Here is an 18,162-nt window from a genome sequence, read left to right as displayed (position 1 = left end):
CAATAGCATCTGTAGTCAGTGTTTACCACCAGTGACATCCCCACCCCAGCATACTCCACCACCTCTACCACTGCTTTCATGTTATCAAAACCACCTCTATGATTACCACTATATCACCACTACTGTGTCCTCATCCCTCCCCCCATGGCTACCACTACCATCACTGCCATCTCCATAGCCCTTGTCACATCACCATAGCCACCATGGCATCACTACCACCTCCACAACCACCACTGCATCACCTATATGCCTCCCCCTTCACCCCCCCCCATATGGTCACCACATCTCTGATCCCACCTCCATACCCACCACCTCATCACCAACACCATCCCACCTCCATAACCACTGTCACGTCATGATACCACCTCCATAGTCACTGCTGATAGTCCTTTCATGGCCACTACCATGTTCTGAGACATGCCTCCCTCTGTAGCCACCATCATATAACAGCTGTCACCTCCATGGCCAGCCCCACATTGCCAGCATGCCTCTTACATCAAGTCCATCACTCTGCCATCATTAGCATCACATCATCAGGACCTTCAGTCAACCCATGATGACCAATGCCATCGCTAACAGAAGCATTGCTGCTATTATTATCTTGTTATCGACACATCCCTCCACAGCGCCATCACTCCCATCCACAACAACTATCATGATTGATGGGGCATCACTCACCACCAGCAGCAGCCTCAGATTCGCCAGTAGCAGTATTGCAGATCACAGAGCCATAACCACCACCACCCAGCCACCAGCGCCTCTCACGCCACCCCATTCTCCACTGCTCCTACTCAGTGCACTAGCTCCCTCTCAACACAGACATTACCCAGCCTTCCTCCTCCCTCATCACCGCAACCTCAGGCCAGCACTGGCATCACCTATACCAGCACAGACATCATCACCATGTCCACAAGTGCGGTCCGCAGCATGCATCACCAATGCTGGGACCATCTGCACCAGCCAAAGCTCCACAGCGTGGTAGCACTGCCTTGTCCAGCATGCTCTCCTTCATAGGCACCGATGACCCCCTGCTTGCCGTAAGCATGTTACTGCCCTGCCAGCAACATCAGCCTGTCTTGAGGATGGAGATTGTCCCCAAAATCAACAGTCTTCTTCAGCTTGATACACCCAGCACAGTGCTGATGCATGCTCCTCCCTCTGGAGCCTCAGTGTGCTCCCTGACAGGCCAGGGCAGTAAGAGCAGAGACAGACAGACAGACAGACAGACAGACAGACAGCCTTCATGATTGCCTTTGCCACTACCACCTTCCTTGATGCACCTCACTGTTCCTCTGATCCAGCAGACCTGGTCACCTCCATCATTCTGACACTTCCAGGCAAGGGCCAGGAGCAGGCTCCTACACCACTCAATCCTCCCAGCTAACTGTAAAGTGCTTCCAGTGTGTCTTCCTTTCTGTGTGTCCTGTAATCTGAGAACAGGACCCACACCAATTCTACTTCTCCTAAGTCATGTCTGAGGCCAGAGAGCCTACCTAGTCTCCACATCTAAAAAGAGGTATGGTGATTATAAAACACACACACACACACACACACACACACACACACCACAACCACCACCACCACCACCACCACCACCACCACCACCACCACCACCAGCCAGGCCTGGGCAGCCACATCCCCGCCCCGTATGTTCTCTGCCCCATTCCCTACCTCCCTCTCTTTGGACCTCTCCTTTCATCTCCACCAACTCCAATTGCACTCTGCTGGGCTTCTGTGCACCCTGTGCTGTGGCCTTGGACTCCCACACCTCCCTGCCATGGTGCACTCCAGCCAACCAGCATGCCCCACTGGCCTATGGGATAGCACTGTGTCTATGAGGCTTCTGACATCATCAACCAGGACAATAGCCCATTTCATAGGTGGAGAAAACAAGGCTCAACATGACAGAAGCTTGCCCATGTAATCAGGTAGTCAGGCAAAGGCCTCTGGACAGGTACAGGCCAGGGTTCATTTGCAGTGGGCATTAGGAGCCCACATGCCCCACTGGCTCAGCCTTGGGAGTGGATGAGAATGTTGCAGACAAAAGCCCAGCACTCTGGGACAAGGTGGGAACCTGTAGGACAAGTGGATCCCTGGAGTGGCAAAGGATGATGGGAAAGTCCTTCAATCCCACCCCCTAACTCAAATCCTCCATCCACTCTGAAGCTCCTCTCTGTCATGCATCAAAGAAAGCAACTGTGGGCAGAGTATCAAGGTAAGGCTTCTTGTAGAACAAAACAAAACAAAACAAAACAAAACAAAACAAAACAAAACAAAAAGCTCACTCTTGTAATCCCAGCTGAGGCAGAAGAAGTGCCATGAGTTCCAGGCCACCTGAGTTAGTGAATGTGATCCTGTCTCCATGAGGAAGGAAAGAAAAGAGAGGAGACAAAGGAATGTGAGGGCGGTAAGGAAGAAGGCAAGTCAGGCAGGGGCAGCTTGGTGGGGACAGCGCCACCTCACTAGCCTGAGGAACCTACAGAGTCCTGAAAGTAAGTCTTCCTGCCCCATCACAGAGTTGGGAACTGAAGCCCGGGCTTGCATAGCCAGTGTGGGCAGAATCAAGCACTCTGTAGCTGGAAAAGGTTGGATTATGGGATCCCAAACATCTGCAGCCCTCAGGGAAGGACTCAGCTGGTACCCAGGAGCATCCTGCTAGGTGTATTCATAGACAAGCGTGGGGAGGGGAGTTGGGCTTTGTCCTGTGTTCAAGGAGTAAATGATGGAGTGAATGAATGAATGAGTAGGTGAATTACCACTCTCCCCAGGGAGAAGGTAACCTCGTTAAGATGGGACACACTCATTTCCTGGACAACATCTGTTGCAAGGCCACTGTGTGCCTTACATAGTCAGGACCCTGCGGATAAGACCCAGTGCCTACCCCAAGGTAACACTAGAGACAGACTGCATCACTGATGGAAAGACGGGGGACAAGAAGATGGGAGTCCATAGCAAAGCAGGTTCAGAGCAGATGTTCCAGCCCAACCCCAAATTCTGGATGGGGTGAGGGTCTTGTTCCTGTGTATGCCTAATGGCCCTGTGCACATCCTCCATCTCCCCCACCCAGAAGGAAGCCACCTTAAATTCCACCCGGTAGGAAGCCACCTTAAATTCATCCTGCCCTGCTCCTTTCTGCTTCCTTTGTCCCAGTAGGAACAAACACAATGAAGAGTGACAGACACAAGTGGCCCTGTCAAGTCTGCCTGTCATTGCTACCTGCCCTCTCCAAGGAGATGGACTTTTAAAGGGGCAGAATCTGTAGCTGGACAGATGTCTCAATGGTTAAGAGCACTGACTGCTTTCCCAGAGGTCCTGAGTTCAGTTCCCAGCAACCACATGGTGGCTCACAACCATCTGTAATGGGATCCCATGCCCTCTTCTGGTGTGTCTGAAGACAGCCACAGTGGACTCATAAAATAAAGGGACAGACTCTTGGGCTGGGCAATGGTGACACACACCTTTAACACCAGAACATGGGAGGCAGAGGTAGGTAAATCTCCGAGTTTGAGGTCAGCTTGATTTACAGAGTGAGTTCTAGGACAGACAAGGCTACACAGAGAAACCCTGTCTCAAACAAACAAACAAACAAACAAACAAACAAACAGAGGGGGCAGACTCCTAAGATATGCTTTTGCCAGGGTGTGCAGAGAGGGTTCCTGAACTTAGTGGGACCCCTCAAGCCTAAGGTCAGGCTCTTTGGCTGTGAATCTGGCTGTCAGAGGACTGGGACAGGAGCTCTGTGAGAGAACTGGGTGAACCTAGTGGGACTTAGGAGATCCACCCAGGAAAGAATCAAGAGTTTGAAAAGGAACACTATGGAGACAGACAGTTCTGTCAATGCCTGAAGCCAGAGCTCAGGCCTTTCTGTATTATAAGGGCCCCACTTCCTGTGACATCTAGTCCCCTTCCAGGCACTTGCTTGTCCTCTGGATTTTATTCTCCATTCAGTCATTCACCCTGTACCCCTGTGGTCCACACCCTGCTCCACCCCACTCCTGAACCCCTACCTTGCTCACTCCTTGCCCAGCACTGAACACTATGACCCACTCATCCATCTCGCCCTGCTTCCTGATACCCATTCCCAAAGGTGGTCCAAAGACTCTGGGAATACACATGTGACTCTCACTGTCCCCCTCAATGGAGAGACACAAAGCTGGGGCTTTCTGGGGATGCAGCATGGTTAGTATATTCCAACAAGGACTTCTCCTCCTCCTCCTCCTCCTCCTCCTCCTCCTCCTCCTCCTCCTCCTTTTCCTCCTCCTTTTCCTCACTTCTTATCCCAGGCTCTCACAGCCATTGGCCATGATTCTCTAGGCCGGTAGAGACAGAGCACTTGAATCCCGTTGCCAACCTAGAGTTCAAGACCCAGATCCAGTGACACAGATGACAGACATTACATAAGGATAGGGTTACATCAGAGGCTCTGAACAAATGTTTAAGGCACCTAGACAGGCATCTCCAGCGTGTACACTACCAGAGTCCTTGCAGGTATGTGGATATTCCTAGAGGAAAGGGAGGAAGAGGGTCTACACTGTAGGTGAGAACCTCTGGTTTGCTCTCTACATGAATGTGTCACACTATCAGCTGTTACACGTGCCTGGAAGAGAAGGTGATCCCCAAAGCATGTGTCATATATGGAATGAGTATTAACAGACATAAATGGTTCCAATGAAGCCAAGGAGCAGGACTCACCCTAGGACCAAGATCAGGGTTCAGTGAGTGATGAGGGTCAGCATCCATGTGTGACCAGGAACAGAGCTCAGTGTATGGCCAGGATCAGGGCTCAGATTACAACCAGGATTAAGGCTCAGAACATGGACAAGGTCAGGGCTTGGAGTGTGCCCAGAGTCAGGTCTCACTGAGCTCAGGATCAGGAATCAGTGTTTGATATGAATTAGTATTCAGTGTGTGAGCTAGATCAAGGCTCAGTGTATGAGCAGGATCCAGGCTCAGTATGTACAGTTAGGAATAAATGTATGACTAAGGTCAGAGCTCAGTGTGTAACTAAGATCAGGGCTCAGTTTGTGATGAGAGTCAGCATTTAGTCTCTGAATCAGGACTCAGTGTTTGATATGAATTAGTATTCAGTGTGTGAGCTAGATCAAGGCTCAGTGTATGAGCAGGATCCAGGCTCAGTATGTACAGTTAGGAATAAATGTATGACTAAGGTCAGAGCTCAGTGTGTAACTAAGATCAGGGCTCAGTTTGTGATGAGAGTCAGCATTTAGTCTCTGAATCAGGACTCAGTGTTTGATATGAATTAGTATTCAGTGTGTGAGCTAGATCAAGGCTCAGTGTATGAGCAGGATCCAGGCTCAGTATGTACAGTTAGGAATAAATGTATGACTAAGGTCAGAGCTCAGTGTGTAACTAAGATCAGGGCTCAGTTTGTGATGAGAGTCAGCATTTAGTCTCTGAACGGGAGCTTGGTGTGTGACTAGTGTTAAAGCTGAATCTGTGACCATGATGAGCATTTGACCAGAACTAGAGTTCAATATCCCAGGTAGGGTCAGCACTCAGGTATGACCAGTGTCTGGTCTCAGCCCTCTTCCAGTTGGGGATCTGGAATCTACCCTAGATTAGCATGGTTTGGTTATACAAGTCTATCAGGTAGCAGTCACAGAAGGCTATCTTCTCTCCCTAGTGGCCAGGCCATTCCTTGGCCCCCTGGCCTATTCTCAGCCAAGCACAGACAAGTGCAGGCCACACTGGTGGAAGTAGGCCACTGCTCTGACCCATCTAGGCCAATAGGAAAACACTCACACTCACAAGTCATTGTAAAAGTAATGGCCACAAGCTATGGACCGAAGAGCCACTCAGCCTAGAGTAGAAGGGTGGCTATGACTTGAAGAAGTTACAAAAGCCAGACTGTCCACCATCTAGTCCTCCTGTAGCCTCAGCTCAAGCGTTCTAGATGCCTGTTCTGAGAAGTCCCCTGAATCACCACTGGGCTTTTGGCTGGTTGTAGCCTCTGGAGTCCTTATAATCTGTAAATGGGGTTGGAGGAGTGGTGCCAAGATGGGCTTGTGTCTCTGCCCAGATGCAGGTCACTCAACTGAATAGGTAACACTCTCCTGGGGCCTGACCTTCCATGGTCCAGTTCTCTAAGGCTGAGGAAGAACTGGAAGGCTGAGGTCACTGCCAACAGCTGTAAAAACAGGGCAGGCGGAGGCCACACTAATTTAAAACCTCTGAGAGCTCACTAGGGTCCTTTAGCTGTCCTGATCCTACCCAGTGTCAGGCAGCTGCCAGCTCGAAGGACAGGAGATGTCCGATGGGCTATAGCCTGGTGAGGGACAGTGTCCTTGACTTGTCTGGGACCTCAGAAACATTGATGGGCTCACCCCACCAGGAAGCTGGTCTTTATGTTACTAGGAAGAGGGAGGGGTCTGCAAGGTACCAGGACAGACTAAGAGGGTGAACAGGCTAGTCGCTCCTCAGACACACCCACCACATAGAGCTTGCCAGAACCTTGTGTAGAAATCAGCCTATCCCACAACATACACACACACACACAGAGGCTACTATGCCCCTGCTCAAAAACTTGCCATACAAGCTGCTGTCCTGACCTCCTGTTGGTGTAGGACAGGATTTGACACTCATTTGGATCAACTCTTCTACTGTGCACTGTTCCTCTTCCCTGGGACACAGAAAATAATAACTGGGACCTCAGGACTATCATCAGTGGTCACAGTCACCAGAAGATGACTGTGGTAGACAACTGTCCCCACACAATAGCTAACTGTTAGCCACCAGCACCCCTCTATCCTGCCTCCTGCTCACGCTTCCTCAGCCTCCCTGAGCCCCCCACCCCCGCCCCACCCCGCCAAGCCTTCCTGCCGATGCTGCAGTTGCACCTCTCTCGGAACCTTCTTCAGCTCCCATGCCAGTCACTTGGGAGACCTTCCCAGATGCTTAGGACACACCCATAACTGGGTAACCCACAGTACTTAGGCTTGCTGCACATACTGCCAGCACCTGGGACCACTTGAGTTCCCATACCACCCATCCAGGGGAAGGGGACAAGGTCTCTGTTCCTTACTTCCAACGAGATCATCCTTAATACATGCCGAAGCCAAAAGGCACACACAGCCCCACCTCCAGGCCTTCCCCAGGCCTTCAACCCTAGCAAGTTCCTGGCTTCCACCATCACTATTCCAGCCTGCCACATACTTTCTCCTTCAAGAGGTCCCTCCACACATCCCTTTCATTTCACCGGGGCCTCTTATTCCAGCCAGGAGGCCCCACTCATTGACAGAGTGCCCTGGAGCAGGCTGGTGGCCACTCTGTCCTTGAAAAAGCCTGAGCACAGGGCCCAGGTCATATGCTGCTAGGGATACCTGGAGTCCTTCCCTCCCCTGATTGGCTGGAGTCTCGGGGTCCTCAAACCCTGAAGCTGTCTTAGTCCACACAACTACACTCCTGATTCTTAGTGTTTGATACCTGCACCCAACCCAACACCAGGGGAGAATAGGCCGAATGCCTGACCTCAGCACCTAGCTAGGACACATCTCTCCAGCCCTCCTCTCCGAGCCATGGACTTTCCTAGGAGAATAAGGAGGGCAAGCCAATTGGTTCTGAATCCAGACCTGGGCAGGCAGAAAGGGAGGACCATGTAGATGTACCAGAGGCCAGAGGTCCAGAGAATGGTGGTAAACCTGCCCTTCACTACCCAAGCATGCCGCAAGCTCTTCCCACCATCCTAGGGCCCCAGGGCTATGAAGCCCAAAAGAACTTACCCATCTGTCTCATCCCACAGGATACAGGTCTGGTTGGTAGTGCCCTAAGAGATAAGGAAGGGAGATCAGGGCCATTGCCACATTTAGCCCCAAACTGGGTCACTGAATCCACTCATGGGGGCCTACACATGCTGTTGGTGCCATTCCTTGTGTAAGGGGGAAAAAAAAACCCTAAAGTTCAGAGCAGAGAGGAGTGGGTTTAAGTCTCTCTCTCTCTCTCTCTCTCTCTCTCTCTCTCTCTCTCTCTCTCTCTCTCCCTCCCTCCCTCCCTCCCTCCCTCCCTCTCTCTCTCTCTCTCTCTCTCTCTCTCTCTCTCTCTCTCCCCCTCTCTCCCTCTCTTTCTCCAGTGCCCAACACAAGGCTTTAGTTCCTGTCCGGACCCCATGTGGTGAAGTGGTGGATGTGCCTAAAGGAGTTGGGAAAGAGGGGAAGCGGCCCTGTCTCTGTCCTTGGTCCTGGAATCAGGACCTGAAGAGCATTGCAGGGCCCCATCCCTGTGAGAGCTACTTGGCTCAACCCTGGAGAAAAGGTAGCCACTACAGTGGGATCGGTCTATGCTCACAGTAGCTATAGGCCTTGAAGACTCACGAAAATCACTTGTTCATGTTTGATAAAGGAAGGGAGTCAAGGTGCAGAGAGGGTAAACAACTCCCCCAAGGTCACAAAGGAACAAAGGACAGGTTTGAGTTCTTCCCGAGACTTCCCCCACCCTGGGCCTGAGGGATAGGTCCTGGCACTGCCATATCCTGTCTGAGTAATGCAGTTGCCTTACCCCCTTGGGGTTCTTACTCAACCCAACCGGAAGCAGAGACAGTGGGATGCAGGAGCTTCAGCTCAAGTCTTTGAAAAGTCATACAAGAGGACTGACAGCCACTAAGGCCTCCTCATACTCCAAGGTATCCCTGGAGCTGGGGACCTGCCAGGGTCACACAGCAGTAGTGGCCTGGCATCCGCTCTTGGCACTGTCATCCAAGAAGCCCTGTATGATGGAGCCTGCTGGTCAGTCCTGACTCTGGCAGAAGGTGGCTCTCACATGTTCCCAGCAACCTGGGCAGGGAAGGGAGCAACTCCTAGGGGTTTGGAGACCTAGTTTGGGGTAGATAACCTGTCACACAGCTCTCAGGATCCTGGGTCATGGGCACAAGAAATAGTAAGCAGATTCTCTCTGGGGATCAGAGTCTAGAGTGGAGGCATAGAGCACAGGATCAGGGTTAGGGGGCAGGTCGGAAATGGGATAACGTTCAGGATCCACATCAACCTGCTACATTGCCCTGGGTGCTTGAAGACTGTCTTTCTCTCTTGGGATTCAGGAGAGAACCACTTTGCTTGTGACCCCAAAAGCTACTGCCTGAGAGGAGTGTACGGGGATGCACTCAGAACTGATGAAGGTGCCCGGGTACCCAAACACGTGGGCAGCACTCACGTTGTACATGTGGGCAAACTCGATCTCCAAGGGTGTGAGCAGCGATCGAGGCGGGGGCTTCACAGTCACGGAGATGACCTTAGAGTTGAGGACAGTTGTGTTCCTGGGGGATATCAAAGCAGCAAAGGCTTTCAGAGGTGTGGGGTGGCACTGAGCCAGCCTTGTAGTCCAGCCCCAGTTTCAGGAAGTGATTTGCACACCGCCCCCCTATACCACCATGCCCAGCCTATCAGTCTCTTACTGGTCACCTGTAGGAGCTCAGGCTATCCCCTTTCCAAGTCACCCACCTCTGCAGGGCCAGGAAGCTGCCCAAGTTTCGGTAGAGCACAGTACCAACCACGAACACAGATGAATCGTCAGCTTCTGGAAGGGAGCACACGTTACCCTAACCCTGCTAATGCCCGCTACCCTGCACCTTGCCCCAGTCGCCTCCACTGTCTCATCTATACGGTCATGTCCAAGGTCCTGACAAGAGAAGGCATGTCCCACCACAGATGCAAGTGGTGCGGCTGGAATCTGGGGCAACAACCTGAACTTATATGGGGAGAAAGAACTAGCTCATCTCCTCAAGTGACCTCACAAGAGATATGGGCAGGCAGGATACATTTCTCCCCCTGGGAAGCTGCGTCCTTGTTGCTGAGTGATCCATCCAACCCCTTGCACTCTGCTTAGCCTTCTGGCTTACTATGTTCTCCCATGGAGGAAAGGGAGAGCTTCTAGCAAGGGGACGGCCTCGGGAATAATCAGGAGTACCCGGGATACTCCCTGTCACTGGAGACAATGGAACCCTACAAGAAGGTATCTCGGGTTGATAAGTCTCAGGTCCTAGGCCCCTGGTTCTTCACCAGCCCAGCCCATTCTCAAGCCTCACCTGCCAGCCCTGTGGAAAACACACTCTTGGACACGGTGACCCTGTCCTCTGGCACCTTGGCCCAGTCTCCGGTGGCACGCCAGCCCTTCATAGGGAAGCTGATGTCGGTGGCCCCACTGGCCGGAAGCTTGTGGATGCTGAGCACTGAGGCGGGGTAGGGGTGACACAAACGGAGCATCACCTACCTGGAGTGGCAGCTGGGACCGAGGCAGTAGGCTTTGGTGCAAGATGATGGCATGAGTTTCCTGAGGCTGAGGGTGGGCAGGGCCCACATGGCCAGGTGTCTGTCAAGCATGAGCTCGAAGCCTGTAGACCCTAACTCCCAGGCTCCGCAGTCCCCCACTCCCATATGAGCAAAATCCCCAGAGTCTAAAGATGGACTGTAGGAGACAGTAGGCCAGAATTCCTACAGGAAGTCTTATCTTGAGGATTCAGATCCAACCAGGTCCTGTCTGGTCTGGTGAATACTGAGACTCAAGCTCAGTCACTAGGGTCAGGCACAGAAAGATCCACAGGAGCTAAGCACCCATCTTGCTTCCCAGCTCACTGGGGTCATGGGTCAACTCTGAGCCCCATTCTCCAGCCTCTTCTCCCTCTATCAAGAAAGGTGGGGGTCAGGGGAGTGTGTGTGAGGTGACTGAGGTGACTGAGCTTCAGGCGTAGGGTCTCTCTGTCTGGGTGAGAGGGGGACAGCAGGTGTGAAGGGGGAAGTCAGAGTAGTCAGGTAGGGTGTTACTCTCCTGCAGCCTAGCCTGAGAAGCCTCTGCCAGGGGAAACTTGTCCTTGGAGCCCTCCCAGTTCACGCAAGACCAGGCTCCAACCTAGCACCGACCTCAGCAGGACGGTCCCCTCTCTACCCCAGATGACATCTTAGATCTCTCTGCTTGCCACCTTGTCTTCCTCTAGCACATACACACTGGTCCAGTGATTGAAGGCCCAGGAGGACAGGGCTGGGAACAGAGGGAGGGCCCTTGTAAGAGAGGTGGCTTTCCCAGCTCCCCTCCATGCTCTGTAACCCACTCCCAGCGAACACTCTACCCTTTAACCACTGCCACAACCTGGGGTTACGTGTAAAGTTATGGAAGAGCAGTAACTGCTGAACTCTGGGCCACACTCCCAGGCACACTCCTTGTCCTTTCTACCTTTGCTCTGTGCCACCTACCCTGCTTGGCCAGGCTCAGCAGCCTCCCCACCTGGCCCTGCCCTCCTGGGACTCTGAGGCCTTGGGAGCCCAAGGATTCTCCCATAGTGGTCCATAAGGCATCTGCCTTACCAGAGGCCATGGACACTGGCAAACCTTCCTGTGAATGCCAGCACTGAGCTGGTTCCTGGTGCTGAGAACCTCCCAGGAAAATGAGCAGACAACCTCATTTGGCACTTGCTCTGAGCCTGTGTGCAGGGCCATTACATATGCTGAGGACGTGTGGGCAGCAGACCCCTCTGGGTGTGGACATGGAGTGGAGGCATGGCTTGTTAGTGGTGACAACAAAGTGGGTGTGATGTTTCCATACAGAGTAGCCAGGAAGCCCCCTGCAGAGTCAACTCTACATAAACCCCAGGGGACAGGAAAAAGAGGGGCATGTCCCAGGGAGAGGGGAGAAAAGGGAAGAAAGATGCTAGAAGTGGCAGAGAGCAGTGGGGTGAGATCAGACTGTGGCAGCGACCCCCTGAAAGATGACCCTGACGGGTGGAAGGTAGGGAGACACAGAGGCAGAAGCACACGGCTCCTAGGTTCTTGGGGGGGGGGGGCAGAATCAGGGGCTCAGACCTGGGATTTTAGGGACATGCCTGGGATGGCATGTCAGGGCTTCTCTGGACCTGGAATGGCAGGCTCAGATGGACACTGGGGGCTTTGGCCCAATTGGCTTTCAGGCCTTGAAAGAATGAGGTCAGGGGCACATAGCTTGGAAAGTCATGACACTAAAGGCCCATGGAGCCTGGAGTCTTGGCTGGAGGGTCAGGTAGGCAAGAGGCCTATTGTGGAAAAGGGACACAGTTGGCCTGCAGTACAAAGGGCCAGTCTAACCTGGTGGAGGAAAAGATGAGAAGGAGGGCAGAGACAGGTATCTGTCTGGGGTGGAGTGGGGTCCAAGGCCAGAAAACATCAGTCTCATGCTGTAAGAGTTGGGGGCAGAGTCAGTGCTCTTGTGAATGAGCTGGAGATAGCCAGTGGAAGAGTAAAGCCAACTGCTGAGGGAGACTCAGCCTGGGGGTGGGGGGTGGGGGCTGGAGTCCCCTCCTTAGGGGGACGCAGAGCTGGAGCCTAGATCAGGAAACACCCCAAGCACTAGTATATATTTGTGAGGACAGCTACCAGCTACCCTCAGATCCACTGCCCAGTCTACATCTCCACTCGTGATACAGGAAGGAGGAAACAGCAAGCCGGCAAACCTGCCCCACTACACCTAGGCTTTGTAGAGCTGGAGGGCAGAAAAACAGCAGAGGTGGCTCTGGGGTGACAGGAGGAAGGAAGCTTCAACCCCGTGGGTGGCTGGATCCCTGAATGTGTCCCTGGCATGAGATCTCCAGGTCCCTGCCTGAGTCTGAGGTTCTAAAAGGCTCCTGATATCACCCCTCTAAACTCGACCTAAGCCCCAGGCTACTATGTGGATGCAGAAGAGTGTGGTGATTTCCTATCTTATAGATGAGGGGGAAAAATAAGGCAGAGACTCTGCCAAGAGTCACAGGACTGGGTCATGGAGGGACTTACCCAGATTGTCTGTCACCTGGTAGGCATCCCTCAAATCCTTCATGCGGAAGCCGATGACATCCACAAAGTCCTCCACCAGCCGAAAGAGCTCCTTGGCATTGGGGCCCATCTGAGATGGAGAGAGGCAGGGAAGCCTAAGCTGGGGAAGATGCTGTGCTGCCCTCCTTCTCCCCTCCTCTGCTACCTCTTTTTCTGGGCCCTATGGGTCATTCCCTCACATAGCAGGGTAGCAGGCTCCTAGCTTCTAAGTGTCCACTTGCATTTTCTGGACAAGATCAGAGAAGCTGCTGAGCACACCACAGGGGATCCTAATCGGGAGCAAGGGAAAGTGTTCCAAATACTCCCAGTGAGGATTCCTGCCCTGGGGTTCGTGTGAAAGCAGGTTTGTGGTCAGCTGGAATACAAAGAGCAGATGGGGAAGACTCGCCATCACCCCACCCCACCCGGGACACACCCAGTGATCTTAGCACAGTTCCAGTTCTTCTCATTTACCCCCAGGGAATAGCCACTGTGCCTTTTCAGGGATAGAGAAACAAGACCCACAAGGTTAAAGGGTGTTTTTCAAGGTCATGCAGCCAACAGGAAGCAGGGTTGAGAAGACCCAGCAAGGCCCCACCACGGCTGGCCTGGGGTGTAGAGGGCCAGGAGCTGCCTGTTCCTATCCTGATCCTGTGGCTAGCACTGAGGGCGCCAGACCTCTACACATACCAGCTGCGCCTCCTCCCACTTGTCCCGGTTCTCTTCTGCCAGCAGGTTGCTGATGATCTGGACAAAGTTCTGGAATTAGAACCAGAGAAATGGAACAAGATATCAGTGCATGAGGAAGATCACAGTTGAGCCTATGGCTAGGGTAAAGGCTCAGTTTATACTAGGACCATTACTCAACCAATGACCAAGATCAGGACTCAGTTAGTGACCAGGATTAGAGCACAGAGTGTAGACAGAAACAGATCAAAGCTCGGTATGCGATTAGAGTGAGGGTGTATATATGACCAAGGCCAGGGCTCAGTGTGTGAGCAGATTCCAGCATGATTGATTTAATCTACGGCCAGTATGACATGGGTCAAGGCTTAACCTTTGACGAAGGACAGGACCCAGACTTTCATTAAGGTCAGAGTTTGTGACCAGAATCAGGACTCAGTACATGACCTGGAACAGAAACCATCCTATGACCAGGCCGGGATTCAGTGTGTGACCATGTTTAAAGCTTATTATTATGGTATGTGGTCACAGCCCAGTTCACACTCAGCATTGGGGACTTAATCTCTGGCTGAGGTCTAGGTTGGTTCCTTTGACAGTTCCCCAAGTGTCCCCTGCTGGAGCTGTCCCTTCCTCCCCCACCCCGAGCCACCTGCACATCCCCTGGCGTGGGGCTGTAGTAAGCCCTGCGGAAAATCTCTGTCATGTTCCTCAGGACATCAATGGTGGAGAGCAGGTCGCCGCTGTAGCTGGTGCCATCCTGTGAGATCTCCAGCAGTGTCTGGATGACCTCTGAGACCCCCTCCCCTGGCAGCCCCCGCTGAGCCTTTGCCAGGTGTTCTCGGGTCTGGGGAAGTAGAAAAGAGCTTCATGCTGTCACAGCCAGGTCAGGGCCAGGGACCTCCAATGCATGGAGGTTCCTACAGCCCCCAATCCAAAGAGTGTCCAAAGAGTGGGGATGGTTTCCTGGAGCCCCCTGGGGTCAACCTCACCATCATCTGGATGTTCCGGTAGTCGATGGAGACGCAGCGGATGTAGGTGGGCGGCTCCCAGAAGGCGATGCCCTCCTCGTCCAGCTCACAGCGGCGCAGGATGAGGCCTGGAGAAACCTCCTTTCCTCACATGACTGCTCACCAAGAAGCTCTGGGGATCCTACCCACAACCCTCAGGCAGAAGTGCTCTGTTTGGGACCCCAGGGACCTAGAAACAGGCCATGCTGGCTTTGTTCCTGTGTGCCACAAACTTCAGCCCTACTCCAGATCCTGGGGGGCCTAACAAGTACCTTATCTTCAGGAACCTTGCTGTGTGAGGGTGGGATGCTCAGCCAACCAGGGGCTTCTGGGGTCAGCCAGAGCCACTCTTGGAGTCCCTTGCAATCTAGAGACCTAGGGACAGCTGTCCTCTAGACCCTGGCCATATCATGACACATTCACAGAACTTCAGGTGGCTTCCTGGCCCTGGACACAGCCTTTAGGGGCCACTTGGTACCAAATAAATCAACACCCCAAAACACAAAGCTCCACTCTCAGAGAGAAGGGCCCCCAGAAGACTTCTGAGCAGGGACAGAAGAGTATATAAATACGTGAAGACAACCACACGGGATGTTTCAAGCCCTGTTACCAGACAGGAACCATAGGGTGGCCTGATGCAGAAATGAGGAGAATACGGTGTAACCATGAATGTAGAAAGAGGCCAGGGAAGGGCGCCGTGAGGGATGAGTGTTGCCTTTCTTCTGTTTCTATATGCCAGCAAGAAGGTGTAGCCAAGGATGGGGCCAGCAAGCATGGTTCTCAACACTCAGTACCCACCACCTCCCCTGTTCCTCTGGGCCAATTTACCCACTGCCCACAGCAAGCAGCCCAATGCAAAGGTTCACCCCAAGTCCTCATGCTATAGAGGAGAAAACTGAAGCTCAGAGAAACCAACTCACTTCCCCAAAGTAATATAGTGAAAGATAGCAGAGTCGGGGTTTGACCTGGACTCCCAACCTCCCTCCCAGAGGCCTCCCAGGTACAGAAACTACCCACATGCTATCAAAGTGACATTCAAGACCAGTGCATGAGGCTGGGCAGGCTCCTTTCCCATGGCGCCCATTCTGTTTTTCTTATTCTCTGAAAGTACCGTCACACCCCCCCCCCCCCGCCCCCGGGCTTACATAGGATTATAACTACTGGTGTTCAAAGGCAACGGCCCTCCTGCTGACTGCAAACCCAGGGTATGTTGATTGCTCTCTGCCTGCTTCCCGCTATTCAGGGGCAATGGTAGAAGGATCACAGAGCTGTGTATACTCAAAGAGACCTCTCGAGCAGAAGGCTTGGTATGTGCCCTGCTATGCATGGACTCAGGACACAATAGTTGGCATGATGTCCTGGATGCCAGGAGCAACACGAGCTTTGGGTATCAGACAAGGCCTATGGGGACAGCTGTCCAAAGATGAAAGGAATTCTCAGACAACTACTCTTACCTGTGGCATTGCGGGGACACCGGACTGCAGCCACCTCTCCAGCTGGGGTCTCCTTCCAGACCACGGCCCCAAAGTTGTCCTCATCACAAATCTCATGGGGCTCTGCAAGGGGCCATGAGGTAGACAGGGGTGAGGGGCTGTGATACTCAGTTCTTCCTGATCCTTCTGAGCCAGAATGCAGTGGGAAAGGTCTCACCAGGACATCGTTGAGCGCCACACTGTCGGTACTCGTCCTGGGGCCCCTGGCAGGCTGCTCCCCCAAAGAAAGGCCCAGAGCAGACACGCTCCCGTCGCTGGCTTCCACCTCCACATGTGACGCTGCAGCTGCCCCATGAGGCCCAGGCCTGCCATTTGCCATCCACTGCAAGGGTGGCCAAACACAGGGCACAGATGGCAGGAAGGGCAGGTAGGGCCCAGGATCAGTAGGGAAGTGGGGTCAGGGAGATATAGAGAAACAGAGACATAGGGATGGGACAGAGACAAAAGGCACAGGAGTGTTGGGCAAAGAGCCATGAGGAGACAGAGAATTGAGATCAATGGGGGAGAGGTTTGAAATCAGCTTGACTCTGAAAAGAAGCCGGATCTCATGTGCAGCTGAACCCTGTCACCTTTACTCCATGACTCCATCCTGAACCTGCTTAACACTTCACCCCCCCCACCACTCTAAACTGCAACCAACCCCCATTTTCGTCCTGTATTTTGACCCCCAAGCCCTATCCTGCACCCTGACCTGTCCACCTACCCTTAACCCCAACTCTACCTTCACCACCCTGTACTTTCATCCTGACACCGTCACCTGAACTCCAGCTCCATTTCCACCCTACACCAACCCCCAACGGCTATACCTCCCCAGTGGGCCCCACCCTTTGTCCCCCTGAGCCCTGAGAGGGCATTCTGACCTGGGCATTGCTGCAGGAAGCAGTCTCGAGTCTCCACCCAGTGGCCCTGGCACTCAGCGCCTCCATAGGAAGGACCATTGCACTCTCGGGTCCGCTGCTGGCGGCCTTGGGAGCAACTGGCAGAGCAGGTGCTCCAGCTGGACCATTCGTTCCAGTTTCCATCCACTGCCCGGCCCGGGGGAGGAAGGAAACATGAAGCTGGTGTGAATACCCAGAACCCCAAGGCCTGGCCTGGGACACATAAGAACACCCCAGGGGCACCATGCAACAACCCACCTGGGACTACTCAGACTAGTGTGGTCTGAGGTTTTAACCTCTGAGCACCCTGAGATGAACCTGAGGTGGATCAAGCTGGGTCCCGCAACCGGCAAGTGGCCTGCTGGGTCCATCTCCCACCCCACCCCCCCTGCCACTCACTCCCTCTCACCTACCAGGGCACAGAGCAATGTTGCAGAACTTGGTTTGCTTCTCAGGACCCTCACAGGGGTTGCCTCCAAACTGAGGGGGCCTGCAGGTGCGAGTGCGGTCACGGAAGCCACGGCCACAGGTGCTGGAGCAGAGGCTCCAGGGTGACCACTCATCCCAGGCTCCATGCACTATGGAGAGATAGGAAGCCACAATTGGTCCCCTTGCGCAGAGGCCCCACCCCACCACCCTTAGCCCCACCCTGGGTTCTGCCCCACCCACCTGGAGAATCTACCTCACCCAATTGGGCTCTGACCCACCCACCTGAGCTCTGCCACACCCACCCTGGGCTCTGACCCACCCACCTGGGCTCTGCCCCATCCATCTGGAGCTCTGCCCCACCTACCTGGTCTCTGCCCCACCCTCTGAGCTCTGCCCCACCCATCTGGGACTCTTCTCCACCTACCTGGGCTCTGCCCTACCCCACCAGGAGCTCTGACCCACCCATCTAGGCTCTGCCACACCCACCCTGTGCTCTGACCCACCCACCTGGGCTCTGCCCTACCCACCTGGACTCTGCCCCACCCACCTGGAGCTCTACCACACCCACCTGGAGCTCTGCCACACCCATCCTGGGCTCTGCCTTACACACCTGGAGCTCTGTCCCACCCACCCTGGGCTCTGACCTACCCATCCCAGGCTCTGCCCCACCCACCTGGACACACGGCTGAGTTGTTGCAGAGCCGCTGCTCCCTCAGAGGTCCACTGCACTGAGTACTGTACGAGGATGACACGCAGAAGCGGGTGCGGGTCTGCCAGCCCTCACCGCAGGTACTGGAGCATACACTCCATGGGGACCACTCCTCAGCTGCTGGGTCACCTGTGGGTCCAGTCCTGCAGCATCATGGACCTGCCGTTCCCCTTCCCGTAGGGCAGTGCCAGGTTTGGATAA

General features: G+C 53.8%; 1 protein-coding gene across 18 annotated transcripts in view; it reads right to left on the bottom strand.

Annotated features, from left to right (window-relative positions):
- Positions 1-18,162, bottom strand: part of Adgrb1 (adhesion G protein-coupled receptor B1) — a 73,270-nt gene that overhangs the window by 31,669 nt on the left and 23,439 nt on the right. For 13 of the 18 annotated variants that reach the window (XR_383969.3, XR_003951341.1, XR_875215.2 and 10 more), the window contains 13 exons: positions 17,926-18,090; positions 17,237-17,401; positions 16,806-16,979; positions 16,103-16,267; positions 15,907-16,008; positions 14,435-14,541; positions 14,095-14,289; positions 13,452-13,520; positions 12,744-12,852; positions 10,034-10,177; positions 9,450-9,525; positions 9,163-9,265; positions 7,740-7,783 (listed from right to left, as the gene is read on the bottom strand). Coding sequence is in view for 13 of the 18 variants with exons in the window: in NM_174991.3 (NP_778156.2) it covers positions 7,740-7,783; positions 9,163-9,265; positions 9,450-9,525; positions 10,034-10,177; positions 12,744-12,852; positions 13,452-13,520; positions 14,095-14,289; positions 14,435-14,541; positions 15,907-16,008; positions 16,103-16,267; positions 16,806-16,979; positions 17,237-17,401; positions 17,926-18,090 (1,618 nt within the window). In the remaining 5 variants the exon portion in view is untranslated. Of the gene's footprint in view, positions 1-7,739; positions 7,784-9,162; positions 9,266-9,449; positions 9,526-10,033; positions 10,178-12,743; positions 12,853-13,451; positions 13,521-14,094; positions 14,290-14,434; positions 14,542-15,906; positions 16,009-16,102; positions 16,268-16,805; positions 16,980-17,236; positions 17,402-17,925; positions 18,105-18,162 lie in introns of all 18 variants that reach the window. The other 5 variants (XM_006520271.3, XM_030248268.1, XM_030248270.1 and 2 more) reach the window with 3 other exon arrangements.

The sequence above is a fragment of the Mus musculus genome, chromosome 15 (assembly GCF_000001635.26).
Source record: "Mus musculus strain C57BL/6J chromosome 15, GRCm38.p6 C57BL/6J".
In the NCBI taxonomy this organism is placed as follows: domain Eukaryota; kingdom Metazoa; phylum Chordata; class Mammalia; order Rodentia; family Muridae; genus Mus; species Mus musculus.
This window is presented reverse-complemented; position numbering and strand designations above follow the sequence as displayed.